At 46.6% G+C, this 25,747-nt stretch overlaps 1 protein-coding gene across 3 annotated transcripts in view; it reads right to left on the bottom strand.

Moving 5' to 3' along the window:
- Positions 1 to 106: 106 nt before the first annotated feature.
- Positions 107 to 25,747, bottom strand: part of aldh5a1 (aldehyde dehydrogenase 5 family, member A1 (succinate-semialdehyde dehydrogenase)) — a 79,827-nt gene continuing 54,186 nt past the window's right edge. For all 3 annotated transcript variants that reach the window (XM_072509719.1, XM_072509717.1, XM_072509718.1), the window contains 6 exons: positions 23,077 to 23,220; positions 14,228 to 14,371; positions 2,132 to 2,290; positions 1,461 to 1,630; positions 1,126 to 1,184; positions 107 to 955 (listed from right to left, as the gene is read on the bottom strand). In XM_072509719.1, the coding sequence (XP_072365820.1) occupies positions 750 to 955; positions 1,126 to 1,184; positions 1,461 to 1,630; positions 2,132 to 2,290; positions 14,228 to 14,371; positions 23,077 to 23,220 (882 nt within the window). In that variant the 3' untranslated portion in view covers positions 107 to 749. The remainder of the gene's footprint in view (positions 956 to 1,125; positions 1,185 to 1,460; positions 1,631 to 2,131; positions 2,291 to 14,227; positions 14,372 to 23,076; positions 23,221 to 25,747) is intronic.

The following is a 25,747-nucleotide window of genomic DNA, read 5'->3' as shown; positions in this document are numbered from 1 at the left end:
CTTTAACATTGCTTCCCTGTGATTTGGATTTGCCCTTGCCCAACAGAAAATGGATTATAACTAAACAAAATGACCTTAGGGTAAAAAACAAAGTATTCAACATCAGTTACATTTCCTTAAAATTTATTGCCTCAAAACATGTAGCTTAATATAACTATAACAAGATATTAATTGTTTACATCCATAACATAATTAGGTCAGTGATCTTTGTTTCACATTACCGAGGGTTATTAAAAAGCATAATTCACAGTTACAGATCAAACACAAACAATTTCCTGGTTTGACACGGGAGACATTTGGCAATTACGAGACGAGCTCAAGAAAAAAAACAATGCTTCGTAATATCACAATATTGCCCATAGCTAATAAATACAGTGAGTTTAACAATTAGATAATGGAAATTAAAATTCAGAAACATTTACTTTATAGTCACTTTACACCAAATGATCCAAAACAGGTGCAAGTGTTTACAAACACTCCTGAAACATCATAAATGTTTAAACATTTTATGTTTTTGTCCAGAATAGGTGAGGAACCAAGCTACAGTTAAATCAGAGATTGAATTTACCATAACAATTCAAATACCTGGGATTTATTTCTCCTCTAATCAGGAACATGATAAGTCAGTGAATGTTAAAGTGGCATGTTGTCAATATATTTCATTAGGTAATATAAAACATTTCTTCCAAGTAAGTGCACAGATAATGGCAGTGAACGAAGACAGGGTTTTAACATGTATCCCACAAATCTTATAAACCTCCAAAACACACATACTTGATTTCCAAATAATCATCAATGCCATATTTGGAACCTTCTCTCCCGAGGCCAGACTGTTTAAGTCCGCCGAAAGGTGCCTCAGGGGTTGATAACAGTCCTTCATTAACACCAACAATTCCAACTTCGAGCTGTTCAGCAACCCGCCAAATCTGAGCATGATCTCTGGAGTAAAAGTAGCCTAGAATAATAGTAGATTGAAAATGACGGGATAAAGATGGAAGGAATTTTATTTCACTGCCATACAAGAAACAATTTCTTGGCTCAGTCAGAACTGACAGCGGATAATTACAATATTGTTCTGCATAGTTTTAAACAGCACTTTATATCATGCCTCACAAATTTACTCACCAGCCAAACCCACATTGGAAGCATTAGCTATGGTTACAGCTTCTTCCTCAGTCCGAAATCTACAAGCACAAAAATGCAAAGAATCATAAAGCCTTGCATGACAGCTCTTGTATACATTCAATTTAGTTATGCTCTTTCTCCAGAATCCTGCAAACTTGCCATTACATATATATGCAATTCCTTTTGGAAAGCTACAATTGAATTCGCTTCCACTACTCTTTCAGGCAGTGCATGACAGATCACAATAAGTGTGAGCCATAATAACTTTTGTTTCTGTTTTTCAGAATACCTTGCACTTCTAATAAATGTCCCAAAAATATTGACAATTTCCTTACTTGAGAACAGGTGCCAAAGGCCCAAATGTTTCCTCCTGTGCACAAAGCATGTCTGTTGTGACATTAGAAAGAAGAGTTGGTTCAAAGAATGTTCCTCCAGAACTGTGTCGCTTTCCCCCGGTCACAATAGAGGCACCGCGAGACACTGCATCACTTATCTGACCTTCGACCTGGGACAGAGAAGTAGGAGATCGAGAGAAAATTAAAAATTCTCGTCCACAAATTCAAATCCCTCCATGACCGTGCCCATTTCTTCTGTCTATAACCTCTCACCCTTCAACCCTCCAAGAAGACTGCTTTCTTCCAACTCTTAAGACTTTTTTTTAGCCCCAGTATCTACTTTGGCCCATCATTACCAGCCATGCTTTCAGTTGTCTAGACTCCTCCTAGCCCCTTAAAACTTTTTTTAAACCAAGTTTATGGCCCGGTGTTCCGATAGCTCTTGATGTAGCTCAATGTCCAATTCTGTTTGGGAACTTCCTGTGACTTACCTTGGAACATTTCAATGTGCTATATAAATTCAATTTGAAAAAGATTGCTGCAGGATTCTTTAATTCTGACAAGTTTCTGAAGAAATAATGAAGAAACTGCTGGAAATCTGAGATAATGTTGTGGACTTTCTTTTACAGTTGTTAGCATGATTGCGTTGAATGAATACAGATTTTTTTTACCTTCTTTACAGCTCTTTCGTTGATTAGTGGACCCTGTGTAGTCTGTTCATCAAATCCATTTCCAACACGCAATTCTTTCTGCATACCCTTCACCAACTTCTCTACAAAAGAATCGTGGATTCCCTCCTGCACAAGGAACCGATTCGCACAGACACAAGTCTACATTCCAGTGGAATCAAAAGAAACAAAATGTCAATGTTCAGATTGTGTTCTCTACTTACCTGAATGGGTTGGATGCGTAGCGTTGAATTAAGAACACCAAGCTTTGTTAACAAACAAACTAATTTATTCACACTACTAAGATTCGTACAATGTTACTATATTAAACAATGCTATCTCTAACTCCAGAACTCAAATACACAACTGCTCCTACACCTCACCATCTTCTAATACCTTCTAACTTCCACAAGGCTTAGCATCAAAGCCTTACATACTTGTAACTGTAGCTCCCTCTAGTGGCTACTCTAGACATTTAATTCACCCTTGCTTTATCTTTATTGTCACAAGTAAGCTTACATTAACACTGCAATGAAGTTACTGTGAAAAGCCCCTAGTCGCCACATTCCGGCGCCTGTTCGGGTACACCGAGGGAGAATTCAGAATGTCCAATTTACCTAACAAGCACGTCTTTCGGGACTTGTGGGAGGAAACCGGAGCACCCGGAGGAAACCCACGCAGACACAGGGAGAAAATGCAGACTCTACACAGTGACCCAAACCGGGAATCGAACCTGGGACCCTGGAGCTGTGAAGCAACAGTGCTACCGCAGTGCTTACAGTTATGATAATACCACACCGATAGGCAGCGTTAATCAGATTCCAAGCACTGTGTCTTTGATTGCCTAACATCATCCCAATAATCATTTATAGGTAAATGCAGCAATGAATTTGTTAAGATGTTAAAATTCAGACAGTGTGCATCATTTCATAATCATAAAACTCTTATTTTCCCTTTTAGTATTCCTGTGATGCTCTTGAACAGATTCACCAGTGCTAAATAGTATTTGTAAACCTATTTGCATTAGCAATAAATAACTGCCCCAGTTTCAAGAAATCTCAGCATTGGGATGGTGAAGACTAACAGGGCGGTTATTGCATTATGGGAGCCTGATGCATTAATGTAGTCTCTAGCTTCTGACGCAAAACTGGCCACCGCATAAGACATAGGAGCAGCAATAGGCCATTCGGCCCATTGAGTCTGCTCCGCCATTCAATCATTGATGATGTGTTTCTCATCACCATTCTCCTGCCTTTTCCCCCATAATCCCTGATCCACTTATTAATCACAAACCTTTCTATTTCACAGAAACTTCACTGCAGTGTTAATGTAAGCCTACTTGTGACAATAAAAGATTATCTCTGAAAGACACGCAGTGATTTGGCCTCTAGTGTTCTGCAGCAACGAGTTCCACAGATTAACCACCCTCTGGCTGAAGAGATTCCTCCGCATCTAGGTTTTAAAGGATCGTCCCTTCAGTCTGAAGCTGTGTCCTCGAGTTCTAGTTTTTCCTAATAGTGGAAACATCCTCTCCACACCCATTCTATCCAGGCCGCTCAGTATCCTGTAAGTTTCAAAAAGATACCCCCATATCTTTCTAAACTCCAACGAGTACACAGACCCAGAATCCTCAACCACTCCTCATATGACAAGCTCTTCATTCCAGGGATCATTCTCGTGAACCTCCTCTGGACCCTTTCCAAGGCCAGCACATCCTTCCTTAGATACGGGGCCCAAAACTACTCACAATACTCCAAATGTGGTCTGACCAGAGCCTCATACAGCCTCAGAAGTACATCCCTGCTCTTGTATTGTAGTCCTCTCGACATGAATACTAACATTACATTTGTCTTCCTAACTGCCGAGTGAACCTGCACATTAACCTTAAGAGAATCGTGAACTAGGACTCCTAAGTCCGTTTGTGCTTGTGATTTCTTAAGCCTTTTCCCATTTAGAAAATAGTCTATGCCTCCATTCTTCCTACCAAAGTGCATATCCTCACACTTTTCCACATCGCGTTCCATCTGCCACTTCTTTGCCCACTCTCCTAGCCTATTCAAGTCCTTCTGCAGCCCCCCTGCTTCCTCAATACTACCTGTCCCTCTGCATATCTTTGTATCATCTGCAAACTTGGCAACAGAGCCCTCAGTTCCTTCTTCCAGATCGTTAATGTACATTGTGAAAAGTTGTGGTCCCAATACCGACCCGAGGCACACCTCTAGTCACCGGCTGCCATCCTGAAAAAGGCCCCTTTAATCCCACTTTTTGCCTTCTGCCAGTCAGCCAATCCTCTATCCATGCCTGTATCTTATCCTTAACACCATAGGCTCTTAACTTATTTAACAGCCTCCTATACGGCACCTTGCCAAAGGCCTCCTGGAAATCTAAATAGATCATATTCACTGGTTCCCTTTGTCTAACGTCCTTGTTATCTCTTCTTGGAACTCTAACAGATTTGTCAGACATGACCTTCCCTTGACGTAGCCTTGCTGACTCGGTGCTATTTTATCATGCACTTCCAAGTACTCTGCAATTTCATTCTAAAATCTTACCAATGACCAAAGTCAGGGTAATTGGCCTATAATTTCCCATCTTCTGCCTCCCTCCTTCCTTTAACAGGGATGTTACATTAGCCATTTTCCAGTCCTCTGGTACTCTCCCTGTCTCCAGTGATTTTGAAACCCTGGGCTGCCGGAAAAAAGGAGCATCCCACCAGTGGGAAATCCAGCCCTCCCCGCCCCCCGCCCCAGAGCCTTCCCAATCCTCTGGCTTCCCACTAGTCCTCGCCACCTTGTATAATTTTACTTTTGCTTTTATGCTGTCCTTGACTTCCCTCGTCTGCCATGAATGCCTCATCCTCTCCTTAGCACGTTTCCTTCTCCTTGGGATTAATTTTTGTTGTGCCGCTTGCGTACTCCCCAAAAATTCATGTCATTGCTTTTCCACTGTCCTCCTTGCTAGACTCCCCTTCCAATCAACTCTGGCCAACTCCTCCCTCATGTCCTTGCAGTTACTTTTATTCAATTGTAAAATCTGATTCCAACTTCTCCCTCTCAAACTGCTGGGTAAATTCTATCATATTGCGGTCACTGCCCCCTGAGGGTTCCTTCACCTTATGTTCTATAATTGTATTTTGAATCCAACTATTGTATTTGCTAAAGACAATCAATGTGACTAGCTTTCTGCAGGGCTAGTTGGAACTTTCACTTAATTTTGTCCTGAAATTGAATCACCAGTAAGCACTAAAATGCCGACGAATAAAGTTTCAAATAACTTTGCCAAAAAGTACAGTCTGGAATCTCTGTTATTTGGGAACTAAGAAGGGATAACGCATATCCAGGGTTCCGAATAGACACAGAGATCCATCAGTTCCCTCACCAAGTCTGCCTCATTACACATCCCCAAGTCCAGAATTGCCTGTTCCCTAGTGGGCTCTGTCACAAACTGCTCCCCCAAAAATCTTAGACATTCCCCTTTTCTTGGGATCCACTATCAACCTGATTTCCCAGTCCACTTGCACATTGAAGTCTCCCTTGATTACTGTAATATTGTCTTTCTTATATGCCTTTTCTATCTCCTGATTTGTTTTCTCTCCCACATCCTGACTACTGCCAAGGGGCCTGTGCATAACTCCCATCAGGGTCTTCTATCCTTTGCGATTTCTCAATTCTACCCACACAGATTCTATGCCTTCTGATCCCATATCGCTTCTTGCTATTGATTTAATTTCATTCCTTACTAACAATGCAACTCCACCCCATTGGTCAGTCCTTCCGATAGGGTACATATCCTTGGATATTTAGATCCCAGCCGATCCCCTTGCAGAAATGTCTCTCTGATGCCTACATCATACCGGCCAATTTCAACGTGCGCAACAAGCTCTTTTACTTTGTTCCGTGTACTGCGTGCATTTAGGTACAACACACTCCACCCTGCATTGACCACCTCCCTTCTCATCTTTGGCCCCTTTTTTGCTCTGCCTGAAGTTAGACTCCTGCCATAATCTATAATCTCTGTTCTATTACGTGTCCTGGAAACTTTACTAACCTCGCCTGAGCCCTCGGCCTCTTTAACTAGTTTAAAGTCATTAACCTGCATTTCTACCTTTTCCTTTAACTTTTGGATTGCACCTAAACTGGAGGGGCACCAATATCCTGGGTGGGAGATTTGCTAGAGCTCTTCGGGAGGGTTTAAACTAGTTTGGCAGGGGGATGGGAACCAGAGCTATGGATCAGAGGATAGGGTAGATGTTGAACAGGCAGAAATAGTACACAGCATGTCTGTGAGGAAGGATAGGCAGTTGATAGGGCAAAGTTGCACTCAGTGGAATGGGTGTCTGTTTCAATGGCAAGGAGTGTCAGGAATAAAGGAGATGAACTTAGAGCATGGATCAGTACTTGGAACTACGATGTTGTGGCCATTACGGAGACATGGATTTCACAGGGGCAGGAATGGTTGTTCGATGTTCCGGGGTTTAGATGTTTTCAGAAGAATAGGGAGAGGTAAAAGAGGAGGGGGAGCAGCACTGTTAATTAGGGAGTGCACCACAGCTGCAGAAAAGGAGGTAGTTGAGGAGGGTTTGTCTACTGAGTCAGTATGGGTGGAAGTCAGAAACAAAAAAGGAGCAGTCACTTTATTGGGAATTTTCTATAGACCACCCCCAATAGCAGCAGAGAGATAGTGGAACAGATTGGGCAGCAGATCTTGGAAAAATGCAGAAGTAACAAAGCTGTTGTCATGGGTGACTTCAACTTCCCTAATATTGACTGGAACCCCCTTAGTGCAAATGGTTTGGATGGAGCAGATTTTGTCAGGTGTGTACAGGAAGGATTCCTGACTCAATATGTAGATAGGCCGACTAGGGGGGAGGCCATATTGGACTTGGTGCTCGGCAACGAACAAGGCCAGGTGTCAGATGTCTCGGTGGGAGAGCATCTCGGTGACAGTGACCACAACTCCTTGACCTTTACCATAGTCATGGAGAGGGATAGGAACACAATATGGGAAGGTATTTAATTGGGGGAGGGGAAATTATACTGCTATTAGACAGGAGCTGAGGATATTAAAGGTCCAGTGCTCTGACTGTGAGATGTGGCAGGTCCGGGAGGCTTCCAGCGTCCCGGATGGCTTCATCTGCAGAAAGTGCACCCAACTGGAGCTTCTCACAGACCGCATGGTTCGGTTGGAGCAGCAATTGGATGCACTTAGGAGCATGCAGGTGGCGGAAAGCGTCATAGATCGCAGTTATGTAAATGTGGTCACACCCAAGGTGCAGGCAGAGAAATGGGTGACCACTAGAAAGGGCAGGCAGTCAGTGCAGGAATCCCCTGTGGTTGTCCCCCTCTCGAACAGGTATACCCCTTTGGATACTGTCGGGGGGGATAGCCTATCAGGGGAAAACAGCAGCAGCCAGAGCAGTGGCACCACTGCTGGCTCTGATGTTCAGAAGGGAGGGTCAAAGCGCAGAAGAGCAATAGTAATAGGGGACTCTATAGTCAGGGGCACAGATAGGCGCTTCTGTGGACGTGAAAGAGACTCCAGGATGGTATGTTGCCTCCCTGGTGCCAGGGTCCAGGATGTCTCCGAACGGGTAGAGGGCATCCTGAAGGGGGAGGGCAAACAGGCAGAGGTCATTGTACATATTGGTACTAACGACATAGGCAGGAAGGGGCATGAGGTCCTGCAGCAGGAGTTCAGGGAGCTAGGCAGAAAGTTAAAAGACAGGACCTCTAGGGTTGTAATCTCGGGATTACTCCCTGTGCCACGTGCCAGTGAGGCTAGAAATAGGAAGATAGAGCAGCTAAATACGTGGCTAAACAGCTGGTGTAGGAGGGAGGGTTTCCGTTATCTGGACCACTGGGAGCTCTTCCGGGGCAGGTGTGACCTATATAAAGGACGGGTTGCATCTAAACCGGAGAGGCATAAATATCCTGGCCGCGAGGTATGCTAGTGTCACACGGGAGGGTTTAAACTAGTATGGCAGGGGGGTGGGCACGGGAGCAATAGGTCAGAAGGTGAGAGCATTGAGGGAGAACTAGGGAATAGGGACAGTGGGGCTCTGAGGCAGAGCAGACAGGGAGAAGTTGCTGAACACAGCGGGTCTGGTGGCCTGAAGTGCATATGTTTTAAAGAAAGAAGTATTACGGGTAAGGCAGATGAACGTAGAGCTTGGATTAGTACTTGGAACTATGATGTTGTTGCCATTACAGAGACCTGGTTGAGGGAAGGGCAGGATTGGCAGCTAAACGTTCCAGGATTTAGATGTTTCAGGCGGGATAGAGGGGGATGTAAAAGGGGAGGCGGAGTTGCGCTACTGGTTCGGGAGAATATCACAGCTGTACTGCGGGAGGACACCTCAGGGGGCAGTGAGGCTATATGGGTAGAGATCAGGAATAAGAAGGGTGCAGTCACAATGTTGGGGGTTTACTACAGGCCTCCCAACAGCCAGCGAGAGATAGAGGAGCAGATAGGTTGACAGATTTTGGAAAAGAGTAAAAACAACAGGGTTGTGGTGATGGGAGTCTTCAACTTCCCCAATATTGACTGGGACTCACTTAGTGCCAGGGGCTTAGACGGGGCGGAGTTTGTAAGGAGCATCCAGGAGGGCTTCTTAAAACAATATGTAGACAGTCCAACTAGGGAAGGGGCGGTACTGGACCTGGTATTGGGGAATGAGCCCGGCCAGGTGGTAGATGTTTCAGTAGGGGAGCATTTCGGTAACAGTGACCACAATTCAGTAAGTTTTAAAGTACTGGTGGACAAGGATAAGAGTGGTCCTAGGATGAATGTGCTAAATTGGGGGAAGGCTAATTATAACAATATTAGGCGGGAACTGAAGAACATAGATTGGGGGCGGATGTTTGAGGGCAAAATCAACATCTGACATGTGGGAGGCTTTCAAGTGTCAGTTGAAAGGAATTCAGGACCAGCACGTTCCTGTGAGGAAGAACGATAAATACGGCAATTTTCGAGAACCTTGGATAATGAGAGATATTGTAGGCCTCGTCAAAAAGAAAAAGGAGGCATTTGTCAGGGCTAAAAGGCTGGGAACAGACGAAGCCTGCGTGGAATATAAGGAAAGTAGGAAGGAACTTAAGCAAGGAGTCAGGAGGGCTAGAAGGGGTCACGAAAAGTCATTGGCAAATAGGGTTAAGGAAAATCCCAAGGCTTTTTACACGTACATAAAAAGCAAGAGGGTAGCCAGGGAAAGGGTTGGCCCACTGAAGGATAGGCAAGGGAATCTATGTGTGGAGCCAGAGGAAATGGGCGAGGTACTAAATGAATACTTTGCATCAGTATTCACCAAAGAGAAGAAATTGGTAGATGTTGAGTCTGGAGAAGGGTGTGCAGATAGCCTGGGTCACATTGAGATCCAAAAAGACGAGGTGTTGGGTGTCTAAAAATTTTTTTTAAGGTAGATAAGTCTCCAGGGCCTGATGGGATCTACCCCAGAATACCGAAGGAGGCTGGAGAGGAAATTGCTGAGGCCTTGACAGAAATCTTTGGATCCTCACTGTCTTCAGGGTATGTCCCGGAGGACTGGAGAATAGCCAATGTTGTTCCTCTGTTTAAGGAGGGTAGCAAGGATAATCCAGGGAACTACAGGCCGGTGAGCCTTACTTCAGTGGTAGGGAAATTACTGGAGAGAATTCTCCAAGACAGGATCTACTCCCATTTGGAAACAAATGGACGTATTAGTGAGAGGCAGCATGGTTTTGTGAAGGGGAGGTCGTGTCTCACTAACTTGATAAGAGTTTTTCGAGGAGGTCACTAAGATGACTGATGCAGGTAGGGCAGTGGATGTTGTCTATATGGACTTCAGTAAGGCCTTTGACAAGGTCCCTCATGGTAGACTAGTACAAAAGGTGAAGTCACACGGGATCAGGGGTGAGCTGGCAAGGTGGATATAGAACTGGCTAGGTCATAGAAGGCAGAGAGTAGCAATGGAAGGATGCTTTTCTAATTGGAGGGCTGTGACCTGTGGTGTTCCACAGGAATCAGTGCTGGGACCTTTGCTCTTTGTAGTATATATAAATGATTTGGAGGAAAATGTAACTGGTCTGATTAGTAAGTTTGCAGACGACACAAAGGTTGGTGGAATTGCGGATAGCGATGAGGACTGTCAGAGGATACAGCAGGATTTAGATTGTTTGGAGACTTGGGCGGAGAGATGGCAGATGGAGTTTAATCCGGACAAATGTGAGGTAATGCATTTTGGAAGGTCTAATGCAGGTAGGGAATATACAGTGAATGGTAGAACCCTCAAGAGTACTGAAAGTCAAAGAGATCTAGGAGTACAGGTCCACAGGTCATTGAAAGGGGCAACACAGGTGGAGAAGGTAGTCAAGAAGGCATACGGCATGCTTGCCTTCATTGGCCGGGGCACTGAGTATAAGAATTGGCAAGTCATGTTGCAGCTGTATAGAACCTTAGTTAGGCCACACTTGGAGTATAGTGTTCAATTCTGGTCGCCACACTACCAGAAGGATGTGGAGGCTTTAGAGAGGGTGCAGAAGAGATTTACCAGAATGTTGCCTGGTATGGAGGGCATTAGCTATGAGGAGCGGTTGAATAAACTCGGTTTGTTCTCACTGGAACGAAGGAGGTTGAGGGGAGACCTGATAGAGGTCTACAAAATAATGAGGGGCATAGACAGAGTGGATAGTCAGAGGCTTTTCCCCAGGGTAGAGGGGTCAATTACTAGGGGGCATAGGTTTAAGGGCTGAGGGGCAAGGTTTAGATTAGATGTACGAGGCAAGTTTTTTATGCAGAGGGTAGTGGGTGCCTGGAACTCGCTACCGGAGGTGGTGGTGGAAGCAGGGACGATAGTGACATTTAAGGGGCATCTTGACAAATACATGAATAGGATGGGAATAGAGGGATACGGACCCAGGAAGTGTAGAAGATTGTAGTTTAGTCGGGCAGCATGGTCGGCACGGGCTTGGAGGGCGGAAGGGCCTGTTCCTGTGCTATACATTTCTTTGTTCTTTGTTTGGTCTTGGGGAAATGCACAACAGTAATGTGGGGATTGTTTAAGGAGCACTTGCTGCGAGTGCTGGATAGTTTTGTCCCACTGAGACGAGGAAGGAATGGTGAGGTGAAGGAGCCTTGGATGACAAGAGAAGTGGAGCTTCTAGTCAAGAGGAAGAAGGAAGCTTACATAAGGTTGAGGAAGCAAGGATCTGACTCGGCTCTAGAGGGTTACAAGGTAGCCAGGAAGGAACTCAAAAATGGACTGAGGAGAGCTAGAAGGGGACATGAAAAAGCCCTGGCAGGAAGGATTATGGAAAACCTCAAGGCGTTCTACACTTGTGAGAAATAAGTGGATGATCAGAGTGAGAGTAGGGCCGATCAGGGATAGTGGAGGGAACTTGTGCCTAGAGTCTGAGGAGATGGGGGAGGCCCTAAATGAATACTTTGCTTCAGTATTCACTGGAGAGCGGGACCTTGTTGCTCATGAGAACAGTGTGAACCAGGTTAATAGACTCAAACAGGTTGATATTAAGAAGGAGGGTGTGCTGGAAATTTTGAAAAGCAGCAGGATAGGTAAGTCCCCTGGGCCTGACAGGATATACCCAAGGTTACTACGGAAAGCGAGGGAGGAGATTGCTGCGCCGTTGGCGGTGATCTTTTCGTCCTCACTCTCCACTAGAGTAGTACCGGATGATTGGAGGGAAGAGTATGTTGTTCCCCTGGTCAAGAAAGGGAATAGGGAAATCCCTGGGAATTACAGACCCATCAGTCTTATGTCTGTGGTGAGCAAAATAATGGAAAGGATTCTGAGAGATAGGATTTATGATTAATTAGAAAAACATAGTTTGATTAAAGATAGTCAGCATGGCTTTGTGAGTGGCAGGTCATGCCTCACAAGCCTCATTGAATTCTTTGAGGACGTGACGAGACATATTGATGAAGGTCGGGCAGTGGATGTGGTGTATATGGATTTCAGTAAGGCATTTGATAAGGTTCCCCATGGTAGGCTCATTCAGAAAGTTAGGGGGCATGGGATACAGGGAAATTTGGCTGTCTGGATACAGAGTTGGCTGGTCGAAAGAAGACAGCGAGTGGCTGTGGATGGAAAGTATTCTGCCTATAGGTCGGTGACCAGTGGTGTCCCGCAAGGATTTGTTCTGGGACCTCTGCTCTTTGTGGTTTTTATAAATGACTTGGATGAGGAAGTGGAAGGGTGGGTTCGTAAGTTTGCCGATGACACGAAGGTTGGGGGAGTTGTAGATAGTGTTGAAGGTTGTTGCAGGTTACAGCAGGACATTGACAGGATGCAGAGCTGGGCTGAGAAGTGGCAGATGGAGTTCAACCTTGATAAATGTGAAGTGATTCATTTTGGAAGGTCGAATTTGAATGCTGAATACAGGGTTAAAGGCAGGATTATTGGAAGTGTGGAGGAATAGAGGGATCTTGGTGTCCACATACATAGATCCCTCAAAGTTGCCACCCAGGCTGATAGGGTTGTTAAGAAGGCGTATGGTGTGTTGGCTTTCATTAACAGGGGGATTGAGTTTAAGAGCTGCAAGGTTTTGCTGCAGCTTTATAAAACTCTAGTTAGACCACACTTAGAATATTGTGTCCAGTTCTGGTCGCCTCATTATAGGAAGGATGTCGATGCTTTGGAGAGGGTACAGAGGAGATTTACCAGGAAGAAAGGTTGAGGGAGCTAGGGCTTTTCTCACTGGAGCGAAGAAGGCAGAGAGGTGACTTGATAGAGGTGCAAGGTGATTAGAGGCACGGATAGATGGATAGCCAGAGACTTTTCCCCAGGGTGGAAATGGCTGTCACGAGGGGACATCATTTTAAGGTGATTGGAGGAAGGTATAGGGGAGATGTCAGAGGTAGGTTCTTTACACAGAGAGTGGTGGGTGTGTGGAATGCACTGCCAGCAGAGGTGGTGGAGTCAGAGTCATTAGGGACATTTAAGCGACTCTTAGACAGGCACATGGACAGCAGTAAATTTAAGGGGTGTAGGTTAGGTTGATCTTAGATTAGGATAAATGGTCGGCACAACATCGTGGGCTGAAGGGCCTGTACTGTGCTGTACTATTTTATGTTCCATGTAACTTTGATTTTCTAATTCTCCATACAACTGAATCCTCCCCCACTATTTAGTTTCAAGCGAAAGAGAAAATGCTGGAAAATCTCAGCAGGTCTGGCAGCATCTGTAGGGAGAGAAAAGAGCTAACGTTTTGTTTCCAATGACTCTTTGTCAAAGCTCATTGGACAAAGAGTCATTGGACTCTTCCCCAGTACTGGTGCCAATATCCCATGAATTCAAACCCATTTTTCCCACACCAACAGCAACAAGCATGTATGGTTCATTGTCCCTGGTTTTAAAATGTTGTAACCATCTCCCGGGTTAATATTAAGGGTGATGTTTCTACTTATTGAGGAGACCCAAACTAGGGACCATAAATATAAGATAATCACTAATAAATCTAATAATGTATTTAGAAGAACCTCTTTACCTGGAGAATGGTTAGAATGGGTGGGGGATACATATGATTATAAGGAGTAACTGAGGCAAAGAACATTGATTTATTAAACATATAACAGAAAGGAATGGAAGGTCATGTTTATAGGGTTAGACAAGAATGGGAGGAGGTTTCTGTGGAACATAAAGCAATAGAATGGACTAGTTGAGCCAAATGGCCTGTTTCAGTGCTGTAAATTCTTATGTAATTTCATGCAAATTGCTGCAAACCTTTCTTTGCCCCCAAGTCACCCTTAACTTTCACATTTATGCTTTTGAAATACAAGTTGCAGAAAATGTAAAAACGAGCATTTCAAATCTGCAAAATTGTATTGTAGTATGTGCTAACTGGAGTCAGTGAGCAACTTGGACTTTTTCCAGAGTGCCACGTCAGGGAGTGGTACACAAAATATTCTGATCTGTGACTTTAAACAAAGTTTCTGAAAGTAGAATGAGGAACAACGGCAGAGCCCTTTCAAGTTTTAATTAGGGAATACACTTTCATTTCTTAACCAGTAATAAATGCTCAGTACATCAGAGGTTATAATAAAAAGCAACTTTCAAAGGGTCCATTTAATCAGAGACTCTCAATCCGATTTCTGCCTCAAGCCACTCACCTGTCCAGAGTTGCGGAACTTGGACGCCAAGGCACCAACAACAGCTCGATCCAGATCGGCACTGTCAAAAACAATGAATGGAGCCAGTCCACCCAGTTCCATAGAAGCCTTCTTCACAGTGTCAGATGATTGACGAAGGAGAATCTGAAAGGGTTAACTGTAGCTTGTCAAAACATGTTTTCTAATTTAAATCTTATTTAATTGATTCATTCATGGGACTGAAGGATAGGATTTCTGAGCATCTGGAAAGACACTGCTTGATTAGGGATAGTCAGCACGGATTTGTGAGGGGTAGGTCTTGCCTTACAAATCTTATTGAATTCTTTGAGGAGGTGACCAAGCATGTGGATGAAGGTAAAGCAGTGGATGTAGTGTACATAGATTTTAGTAAGGCATTTGATAAAGTTCCCCATGGTAGGCTTATGCAGAAAGTAAGGAGGCATGGGATAGTGGGAAATTTGGCCAGTTGGATAACGAACTGGCTAACCGATAGAAGTCAGAGAGTGGTGGTGGATGGCAAATATTCAGCCTGGATCCCAGTTATCAGTGGCGTACCGCAGGGATCAGTTCTGGGTCCTCTGTTGTTTGTGATTTTCATTAATGACTTGGATGAGGGAGTTGAAGGGTGGGTCAGTAAATTTGCAGACGATATGAAGATTGGTGGAGTTGTGGATAGTAAGGAGGGCTGTTGTCGGCTGCAAAGAGACATAGATAGGATGCAGAGCTGGGCTGAGAAGTGGCAGATGGAGTTTAACCCTGAAAAGTGTGAGGTTGTCCATTTTGGAAGGACAAATATGAATGCGGAATACAGGGTTAACGGTAGAGTTCTTGGCAATGTGGAGGAGCAGAGAGATCTTGGGGTCTATGTTCATACATCTTTGAAAGTTGCCACTCAAGTGGATAGAGCTGTGAAGAAGGCCTATGGTGTGCTCGCGTTCATTAACAGAGGGATTGAATTTAAGAGCCGTGAGGTGATGATGCAGCTGTACAAAACTTTGGTAAGGCCACATTTGGAGTACTGTGTACAGTTCTGGTCGCCTCATTTTAGGAAGGATGTGGAAGCTTTGGAGAAGGTGCAAAGAAGATTTACCAGGATGTTGCCTGGAATGGAGAGTAGGTCTTACGAGGAAAGGTTGAGGGTGCTAGGCCTTTTCTCATTAGAACGGAGAAGGATGAGGGGCGACTTGATAGAGGTTTATAAGATGATCAGGGGAATAGATAGAGTAGACAGTCAGAGACTTTTCCCCCGGGTGGAACAAACCATTACAAGGGGACATAAATTTAAGGTGAAAGGTGGAAGATATAGGAGGGATATCAGAGGTAGGTTCTTTACCCAGAGAGTAGTGGGGGCATGGAATGCACTGCCTGTGGAAGTAGTTGAGTCGGAAACATTAGGGACCTTCAAGCAGCTATTGGATAGGTATATGGATTACAGTAAAATGATAGTGTAGATTTATTTGTTCTCAAGGGCAGCACGGTAGCATTGTGGATAGCACAATTGCTTCACAGCTCCAGGGTCCCAGGTTCGATTCCGGCTTGGGTCACTGTCTGTGCGGAGTCTGCACGTCCTCCCCGTGTCTGCGTGGGTTTCCTCCGGGTGTTCCGGTTTCCTCCCACAGTCCAAAGATGTGCGGGTTAGGTGAATTGGCCAATGATAAATTGCCCTTAATGTCCAAATTGCCCTTGGTGTTGGGTGGAAGTGTTGAGTTTGGGTAGGGTGCTCTTTCCAAGAGCCGGTGCAGACTCAAAGGGCCGAATGGCCTCCTTCTGCACTGTAAATTCAATGTTAATCTATGATTAATCTAGGGCAAAGGTTCGGCACAACATCGTGGGCCGAAGGGCCTGTTCTGTGCTGTATTTTTCTATGTTCTATGTTCTATGGACGCCACAGGCTGTGCCAGCATTTATTGCCCATCCCCAATTGTCGAAGGGGGCAGTTAAGAGTCAACCACATCACTGTGGGTCTAGAGTCACCAGGCCAGGTAAAGATTTCCTTCCCTAAAGGACTTTTAACGATAATTGACAATGGTTTCATGGTCATCATTAGATTTTAAATTCCAGATTTTTATTGAATTCCAATTTTACCATCTGCACTGGCGGGATTTGAACCTGGGTCCTCAGAGCATTACTCTGGGTCTCTGGTTAAGTAGTCTGGTGACAATACCACTATGCCACCGCCTCCCCTTAGGAACGGTGGAGGCAGGAGTTTTCTCTGTGCACAATGTGTTAATAAAATTAGGAAGAACAGGTTCCGATTTTGTAATGCACAGGGAATATGTGACTCTCTAATCATTCACTAAAATAGTAATTCTAGTTATGAAATAGCCAGTTTTCAGGTTGACACTGGCAAATAAAATCAATATTCTCTCCTTATAGCAATAACAATCTGTACACTAATTTAGAAGTTTCTGTTTATAAATCACCCCTCACTTACACTGACCATTTTAAAGCTCCCCTCACAATAACATTTAAACAAACTCCCTTCACTTACAATAGCCTGCATTATAAAACTCTCCTTACGTAAAGCTTACAAAATAAAATTAATCCCAATGACAACTTAGAGGAACTGGCATCAGTCGGGTAGCGGTAGGAGATTCTAGTGTCAGCGTGCTTGCGAATTAATTTCATAGAAATTTCATAGAATTTACAGTGCAGAAGGAGGCCATTCAGCCCATCGAGTCTGCACCGGCCCTTGGAAAGAGCACCCTACCCAAGCCCACACCTCCACCCTATTCCCGTAACCCCACCCCACCTTTTGGACACTAAGGGCAATTTAGCATAGGCAATCCACCCAACCCGCACATCTTTGGACTGTGGGAGGAAACTGGAGCACCCGGAGGAAACCCACGCAGACACGGGAAGAACGTGCAGACTCCGCACAGACAGTGACCTAAGCCAGGAATCAAACCTGGGACCCTGGAGCTGTGAAGCAACTGTGCTAACCACTATGCTATCATGCTGCACAAGTGACAGAACATGAATGATGATGATGGTTAAGATGGGTATCTTGGGGATTTTTCTGAAATAACTGCAGGTGGGAAGAGGGGAGGAGAAATAACCAGATAACCTATCTGTGGCTGTGTTACATCAGGCAGGAGCGAATCCACAGTAGGGAGCTTGCGGATAAGAATGAAATCGTTAGGTGTTGAAAGCAGTAGAAAAGGAAGGAGTCATCAGTCACAGTCATAGAGGCTGCTGATGGTGATATTGACCCAGTCTTAAAGTTGTTGGTAAATCATAAGCTGGAAAAACCTGAACTTGAGTGGATGAAGGTGAGCAAGTAGTCTGGACAGGACAGCAACGGTATGTTTTATGCATGCACATACAAACAAGCACACACCCAGCTTTGAACAATTGGTGAATTCTGTAAAGAATATACTTTTAACTGCTTCACAATGGAAACCAATTATAATTATGCATATCAAGAATACTACACTGAGATCAATCTTAGGATAGCAGTCTTGCAACATTCTTTCCAGAATTCAAATACCCGATTTGGGATAGCCAGCCAGGTTTAAATAGAGATAACAAAGTACCGGATAATATATCACTGGAGTACTAAACCACCTATTTAATTGACCTGATTATTCAGTAGCACCTGCAGGACACCCTTCCTATTTATCTGTCAGTGTTTAGGCTATTAATTGTGGCCATATTACAATAGTTGGCATAGTATATATTTACTTATCAAGAACAAAATCATAGACTAACTTATGTAGGTTTGTCCAATGAGTCACACCATTAGATCCCATTCCTTACATGATTAATGAAGCATATTCCAAAATTAGCAAATCCAATCCAGTCTGCTCATATATTATCCAAGGATGTATTGACAAATCTCAGCAAGTTAATCCTACGAATCTTGCCAACTGGTTCCAGTACTAAAAGGAAACACTACCATCCCATGTGGGTTCTCTTGTGACAAAACTGAATATTTCCAAAAGATCTTGCGTCAAAAACCTTGCAGACAAGTTGTAGCGCACAAAGACTCCGAGAGACGAATAGAGTGAAGTCGATGAGGCTTTATTAAGCGTGACTGTTCCCCCGCAGTTCAGTAGTAGACTGGCCTGCGGGGGAGGACTCCTGGTTCTTAACCTCCGCCTTCAGGGCGGAGCTAGAGGTCAACGGCCAACCAGGACCCGGGATCTGTCAGCCAATGACATCACGGCTTCACAGTCCCACATGACCCCTAATGCATACTACCACATTCACCCCTTGTTAAAAATGAACCCGGCGGGGTGATGCTTCGTATGGTGGTAAGGGTTTACAAGGCTGGTCCTGGGAGGAAAACTTTTGCATGTTATTACAGTATGTACAAGGTTTTTTTTTGTTTCGAACTATTTACAGTAATCGTCAGGAGAAAAAGACAAAATGTTCTCGTTAAAAGTCCACATATTGTAGTGTTAGATCGACGCCACGAGTCGGTCGGGCGGTCTGGTCGTCCGTGTCGATCGCCTCGGCCCCGGTGGTGGTGGTGGTGCTTGTTCCGGTGTTGTCGTCTCCGGGAGCCTTACGGTTTCAGCTTGGGCTTCACTCCTGGTCGGGCCTGGGAGGAGGACCGATCCTCCTGGGAAGGGGGCGGTCGCGGGGTGCAGCGGTGGCAGGGAGGGGGTGATTGGTGTCGGGGGTGTGTGTGTGTTGCCGGCGGGCGCCAGATCTCGCAGGGAGACCGCGCCCTGTCGGCTGTCGGGGTACTCCACGTAAGCGTACTGCGGGTTCGCGTGAAGGAGGTGAACCCTTTCGACCAACGGGTCCGACATGTTTTCGGAGCAAGATGGGTCCTGGGGCCGCCAGCCAGGTCGGCAGCAACGTTCCAGAGGAGGACTTCCTGGGGAAGACAAGGAGGCGCTCACGAGGCGTTTGGTTAGTGCTAGTACACAGTAGTGACCGGATGGAGTGGAGGGCGTCCGGGAGGACCTCCTGCCACCGTGAAACTGGGAGGTCCCTGGACCGTAGGGCCAGTAGGACGGTCTTCCAGACCGTGCCGTTCTCCCTCTCTACTTGCCCGTTCCCCCGGGGGTTGTAGCTGGTCGTCCTGCTCCAGGCTATACCGTTGCTGAGCAGGAACTGGCGCAGCTCGTCACTCATGAAGGAGGGCCCCCTGTCGCTGTGGACGTATGCGGGGCAACCGAACAGTGTGAATATGGTGTTCAGGGCTTTAATGACTGTGGCCGCGGTCATGTCAGGGCAGGGGATGGCGAATGGGAAGCGGGAGTACTCGTCCACCACATTAAGGAAGTATGTGTTGCGGTCGGTGGAGGGGAGGGGTCCTTTGAAATCCAGACTAAGGCGTTCAAAGGGGCGGGAAGCCTTAATCAGGTGCGCACCATCTGGCCTTAAAAAATGCGGTTTGCACTCTGCGCAGATGTGGCAGTTCCTTGTGACTGTACGGACCTCCTCCAAAGAGTATGGGAGGTTGCGGGACTTTATAAAGTGGTAGAACCGAGTGACCCCCGGGTGGCAGAGGTCCTCGTGGAGGGTTTGGAGGCAGTTAATTTGTGCGTTGGCACATGTGCCGCGGGATAGGGCATTGGACGGCTCGTTCAGCTTTCCGGGATGATACAAGATCTCGTAGTTGAAGGTGGAGAGCTCGATCCTCCACCTTAAGATCTTGTCGTTTTTGATTTTGCCCCGCTGTGCATTATCGAACATGAAGGCTACCGACCGTTGGTCCGTGAGGAGAGTGAATCTCCTGCCGGCCAGGTAATGCCTCCAATGTCGCACCGCTTCCACTATGGCTTGGGCTTCCTTTTCCACTGAGGAGTGGCGGATTGCTGAAGTGTGGAGGGTTCGGGAGAAAAAGGCCACGGGTCTGCCCACTTGGTTAAGGGTGGCCGCTAGAGCTACGTCGGAGGCGTCGCTCTCGACCTGGAAGGGGAGGGACTCGTCAATGGCGCGCATCGTGGCCTTTGCGATATCCGCTTTGATGCGGCTGAAGGCTTGGCAAGCCTCTGTCGACAGAGGGAAGGTTGTGGTCTGTATTAGGGGGCGGGCCTTGTCTGCGTACTGGGGTACCCACTGGGCGTAGTATGAAAAGAACCCCAGGCAGCGTTTTAGGGCCTTTGAGCAGTGCGGGAGGGGAAATTCCATGAGGGGGCGCATACGTTCAGGGTCGGGGCCTATTATCCCATTGCGCACTACGTAGCCCAGGATGGCTAGCCGGTTTGCGCTAAAAACGCACTTGTCCTCGTACGTGAGGTTCAAGGCTTTAGCGGTCTGGAGGAATTTTTGGAGGTTGGCGTCGTGGTCCTGCTGAACGTGGCCGCAGATGGTTACATTGTCGAGATACGGGAACGTGGCCCGCAACCGGTGTTGATCAACCATTCGGTCCATCTCTCGTTGGAAGACCGAGACCCCGTTTGTGACGCCAAATGGGACCCTTAGGAAGTGGTATAATCGCCCGTCTGCCTCGAAGGCTGTGTACTTGCGGTCACTTGGGCGGATGGGGAGCTGATGGTAGGCGGACTGGAGGTCCACGGTGGAGAAGACCTTATATTGGGCAATCCGATTGACCATGTCGGATATGCGGGGGAGAGGGTACGCGTCTAGTTGTGTGTACCTGTTGATGGTCTGGCTATAGTCTATGACCATCCTTTGCTTCTCCCCTGTCTTTACTACTACCACCTGTGCTCTCCAGGGACTATTGCTGGCCTGGATTATGCCTTCCTTCAGTAGCCGCTGGACTTCGGACCGAATGAAGGTCCGGTCCTGGGCGCTGTACCGTCTGCTCCTAGTGGTGACGGGTTTGCAATCCGGGGTGAGGTTTGCAAACAAGGATGGGGGTTGAACCTTGAGGGTTGCGAGGCCGCAGATAGTGAGTGGGGGTATTGGGCCGCCGAATTTGAAGGTTAGGCTCTTTAGATTGCACTGGAAGTCTAATCCCAGTAATGTGGGGGCGCAGAGTTGGGGAAGGACGTAGAGCCTGTAGTTTTTGAACTCCCTCCCTTGCACCGTTAGGGTAACTATGCAGAAGCCTTTGATCTGTACGGAGTGGGATCCTGCAGCTAGGGAAATCTTTTGTGCGCTGGGACGGATGGTCAAAGAACAGCGTCTTACCGTGTCGGGGTGGATAAAGCTCTCCATGCTCCTGGAGTCTCGCGCCTACAGGCATGGTGTCTCGTGCCCGTTTATCAGCACCGTTGTAGTCGTCATCTGGAGCGTCCGGGGCCGTGCTTGGTCCAGCGACATTGAAGCCAGACGTGGTCGTAATGGTTGAGCGTCTTCTTCGAACCCCGTGGAGCCGTCGACACTGGGGTCCGTTGTTGCCGTCCAAGATGGCGTCGGGGGTGAACAAGATGGCTGCCCCCATGCATCGCACATGGCTGGGGGGTCACAAGATGGCGGCGGGGGTGGACAAAATGGCCGCCCCCATGCGTCGCACAGGTCTGGGGTGGTCCAAGATGGCGGCGCCCCTCCTCCCCTCGTGGTGGCCGGGACCCAAAATGGCCGGGACCTGCGGGTCGCACATGGGGCGCTGGGGGGGGTTGGGGAGCGTTAGGAACACGCAGGACTCCCTCTTCTCTGGGGACAGCGGTGGCCGGGACCCAAAGTGGTAGCGCCGGTGGGTCATACATGGGGCGCGGGGGGGTTGGGAGCGTTAGAGACGCGCAGAACTCCCTCTTCTCCGGGGAGAGCGGTGGTCGGGACCCAAAGTGGTTGCGCTGCGGGTCGTACATGGGGCGCTGGGGGGGTTGGGGAGCGTAAAAGGCGTGCAGGGCTCCCTGTTCTCCTGGGACAGCGGCGACCTCCCGGGACCGGCACACAGCCGCGAAATGGCCCTTTTACCCGCAGCTCTTACAGATCGCTGCGCGGGCCGGGCAGCGCTGCCGGGGGTGTTTCGCCTGGCCGCAGAAATAGCAGCGGGCTCCCCCGGTGCGACTTGGCGTTTGAACCGCGCAAGCCTGTGGGGTGTCCGGGTGGGGGGGGGGGTGGGTGGGTTTGTCGCGACGGGTGCATACGGAGCCCAATGGGCTGCCGCGCGGTCAGGGCCGTAGGCGCGGGCGTTTCGCGCGGCCACGTCCAGGGAGGCTGCTAGGGCCCGTGCCTCTGAGAGTCCTAGCGACTCTTTTTCTAAAAGTCTTTGGCGGATTTGGGAGGAGTTCATACCTGCCACAAAAGCATCGCGCATTAACATGTCCGTGTGTTCATTTGCGTTCACCGGCGGGCAGCTGCAGGCCCGTCCCAAAATTAGTAGCGCGGCGTAGAATTCATCTATCGATTCTCCGGGACTTTGCCGTCTCGTTGCGAGTTGATAGCGAGCGTAGATCTGGTTTACTGGGAGAACATAGAGACTTTTTAGTGCTGCGAACGCCGTCTGGAAATCCTCTGCGTCTTCGATGAGAGAGAAAATCTCCGTGCTTAACCTCGAGTGCAGGACCTGTAGTTTTTGGTCTTCTGTGACCCGGCCGGGGGCCGTTCTGAGGTAGGCCTCGAAACAAGTCTGCCAGTGCTTGAAAGCTGTTGCTGCGTTCACTGCGTGGGGGCTGATCCTCAGGCATTCCGTGATGATCCTGAGCTCCATAGTCCTTTAGTCACGCTTAATAAATTGTAGCGCACAAAGACTCCGAGAGACGAATAGAGTGAAGTCGATGAGGCGTTATTAAGCGTGACTGTTCCCCCGCAGTTCAGTAGTAGACTGGCCTGCGGGGGAGGACTCCTGGTTCTTATACTCCGCCTTCAGGGCAGAGCTAGAGGTCAACGGCCAACCAGGACCCGGGATCTGTCAGCCAATGACATCACGGCTTCACAGTCCCACATGACCCCTAATGCATACTACCACACAAGTTATCAGCAATGTAACAAGATGCATCAGTAAAAGTCAGCTTACCATCACACACCCAAATACCCACCTTTCCAGTAGCTGTGGAACCAGTAAAAGAGATTGCAGCAACACGAGGGTCTGTACAAAGTACCTCTCCTACAGCTGGCGTTTTGCACTTGGAAGAGGGGATTACATTGAAAACCCCCGCAGGAATTCCAGCCTGATCAGCGAGCTACAAAAACAAGAAGCATTAGTGCAATGAATTGACTTTGAGAAACCTTTAGCTCTGGAATTAAGTGAAGTCTACTCAAACAGTCGGCATTTTTAAAAAAAAGCTGTATTTAATACAAAAGTAAACATTGGACTTATTTTGTCCATGCCTTATACATGGTCCATAAATCTTGAATTATTTAACTCCAGGGTCATATCTTTTCGCGTAATTCAAAATAAAACTGATTTTACGCACAATTTTTCTGAGCAAACTTTGAGATGGATTCTCAATAGGTGATATTATTTCTGGGTACAATACTCAGGACACATACTGTATCAGTAAACCTTGCTAATCCTGTGATGATGGCAATTTTAAAAAATCATGAAGGGGGTTTGATAGGATGCATTGTAAAAAAAGATGATTAGTGTTGATTCAAGGGGAAATTAGTTTGGAAAAGTTTTCTTACATAATTTTGTTAGAGGGCAAGCAGTGCTCTGCGAAGGAGATAGCTGGGGCAGACACCATTGTGTTTTTTAAGGTAAAAGTAGATAAGCATTTAGGGCAGCATGGTGGCACAGTGGTTAGCACTGCTGCCTACGGCGCTGAGGACCCAGGTTCGAATCCCGACCCTGGGCCACTGTCCGTGTGGAGTTTGCACATTCTCCTCGTATCTGCGTGGGTTTCACCCCCACAACCCAAAAATGTGCAGATAATAATAATAAAATAATAATAATTTTACTGTCACAAGTATGAAGTTACTGTGAAAAGCCCCTAGTCGCCACATTCCGGCACCTGTTCGGGTAAGCTGGTACGGGAATTGAACCCGTGCTGTTGGCATTGTTCTGCATCACAAACCAGCTGTCTCGCCCACTGAGCTAAACCAGATTAGGTTGATTGGCCATGCTAAATTGCCACTTAATTGAAAAAAATAATTGGGTACTCTAAATTTTAAAAGTATTTAACAGAAACCGATGTACAAATTTTGTGCCTGCACTAGATGTGCTCTTGGGTCTAAATAACTGGTCAGTCTCATAAGTGACCCTGGAGTTTCGTACAGTAGATTCGCTTTGCTACCTGAAATCAATAACTCAGGGATGGTTACACCACATGGACTTGATACTATTATCTTGAATGTGTTAACACATTTCCACGTACAGAAAGTAGAATGATACTTTTCCACTTACAGAAGGTAGAATGATAATCTATTGAGGCGAGGACCAACTGGAAACCAAAAAATTGGTTTATCAGATTACCTTACTTTCAAAGTCAGCACTGCTAAAGCTTCTGGCGCTAGCTTTAGAACGCAAGTGCCTTCTTAGCTGTTCCCTTCTCCCACTGAGCAGAAGAGAATAGCTTAACTACTGAAAATAACCCCCAGCCCAGTACTAGCATAGCGCTTGGTTTGCCAAGTTACTTAACGCCCATGTGATCTCATTTTAGCAGTAATGTCAGAAAATCAAAGGTAGTTTTAAGGGATTTATATTTGTATTTGTAAATATTAAAAATAAGGTATTGTTTTAAGTGGGTTTAATTTATTGTTTCTGGGCAAGGAAGGGCAACCCTATAGTTAGATACATGGTAGACAAAGGTTTTTTTTTTGCACTGAGTGCTGAATTTGGTGCATTTGAGTGCTATAGTGAGAGTTTGGTGACTGAGGGAGTATAAGGCTTAATTTTTATCTAAAGTCTAGTCTTTCTTTTATTTAGTTAATTAACTTAAAAGTTGCTGTTTGGTTTAGAAGAAAGTGAATTTTCAATCAGCTTTAAACAAAGCTTCTACTTGTAGGCACTTGCAGCTGGAGCTTGGTAATTAGTTAATTGGATTAGGCCAGTTTTCAGAGGCTAGATTCACAGTATAAAAGTGATCCCCTACAGTGCAGACTTTGTTTGCACGGAGTGCTGAATTTGGTGCATTTGAGTGCTATAGTGAGAGTTTGGTGACTGAGGGAGTGCTGAATTTGGTGCATTTGAGTGCTATAGTGAGAGTTTGGTGACTGAGGTAGTTAGGTTAGGAGGGAGTAAGGTGCTCCTTTCATTTTGTTTCCTACATTTCCGCAAAGAGTGAGAAGAGAGCCAGGAGTTTACAGAAAGTGCAGCTGACTGGGAGCAGAGTCGGAGGGCGGAGATCCAGTTGGTCCACAGGGCAGCTATATTCTGTAAGGTAAGAGGGGATGGAGGCTAGGACAGTTGCATGCTCCTCCTGTAGGATGTGGGTGGTGAGGGATACCACCGGTGTCCCCGCTGACTATACCTGCGGGAAGTGCACCCAACTCCAGCTCCTCAAAGACCGTGTTAGGGAACTGGAGCTGAAGCTGGATGAACTTCGGATCATCCGGGAGGCAGAGGGGTGAATGAGAAGAGTTACAGGGAGGTAACCACACCCAAGGTACAGGACAAGAATAGCTGGGTTACAGTCAGGGGAAAAAGAACAAACAGGCAGACAGTGCAGGGAACCCTCGTGGCCGTTCCTCTTCAAAACAAGTATACCGTTTTGGATGCTATTGGGGGGGGATGACCTACCGGGAGAAGGCCCTAGCGGCCAGGTCTCT

The sequence above is a fragment of the Scyliorhinus torazame genome, chromosome 6 (assembly GCF_047496885.1).
Source record: "Scyliorhinus torazame isolate Kashiwa2021f chromosome 6, sScyTor2.1, whole genome shotgun sequence".
Classification (NCBI taxonomy): Eukaryota; Metazoa; Chordata; class Chondrichthyes; order Carcharhiniformes; family Scyliorhinidae; genus Scyliorhinus; species Scyliorhinus torazame.
Note: the sequence above shows the minus strand (reverse complement) of the source record. Positions and strands in the feature narration are given on the sequence as shown.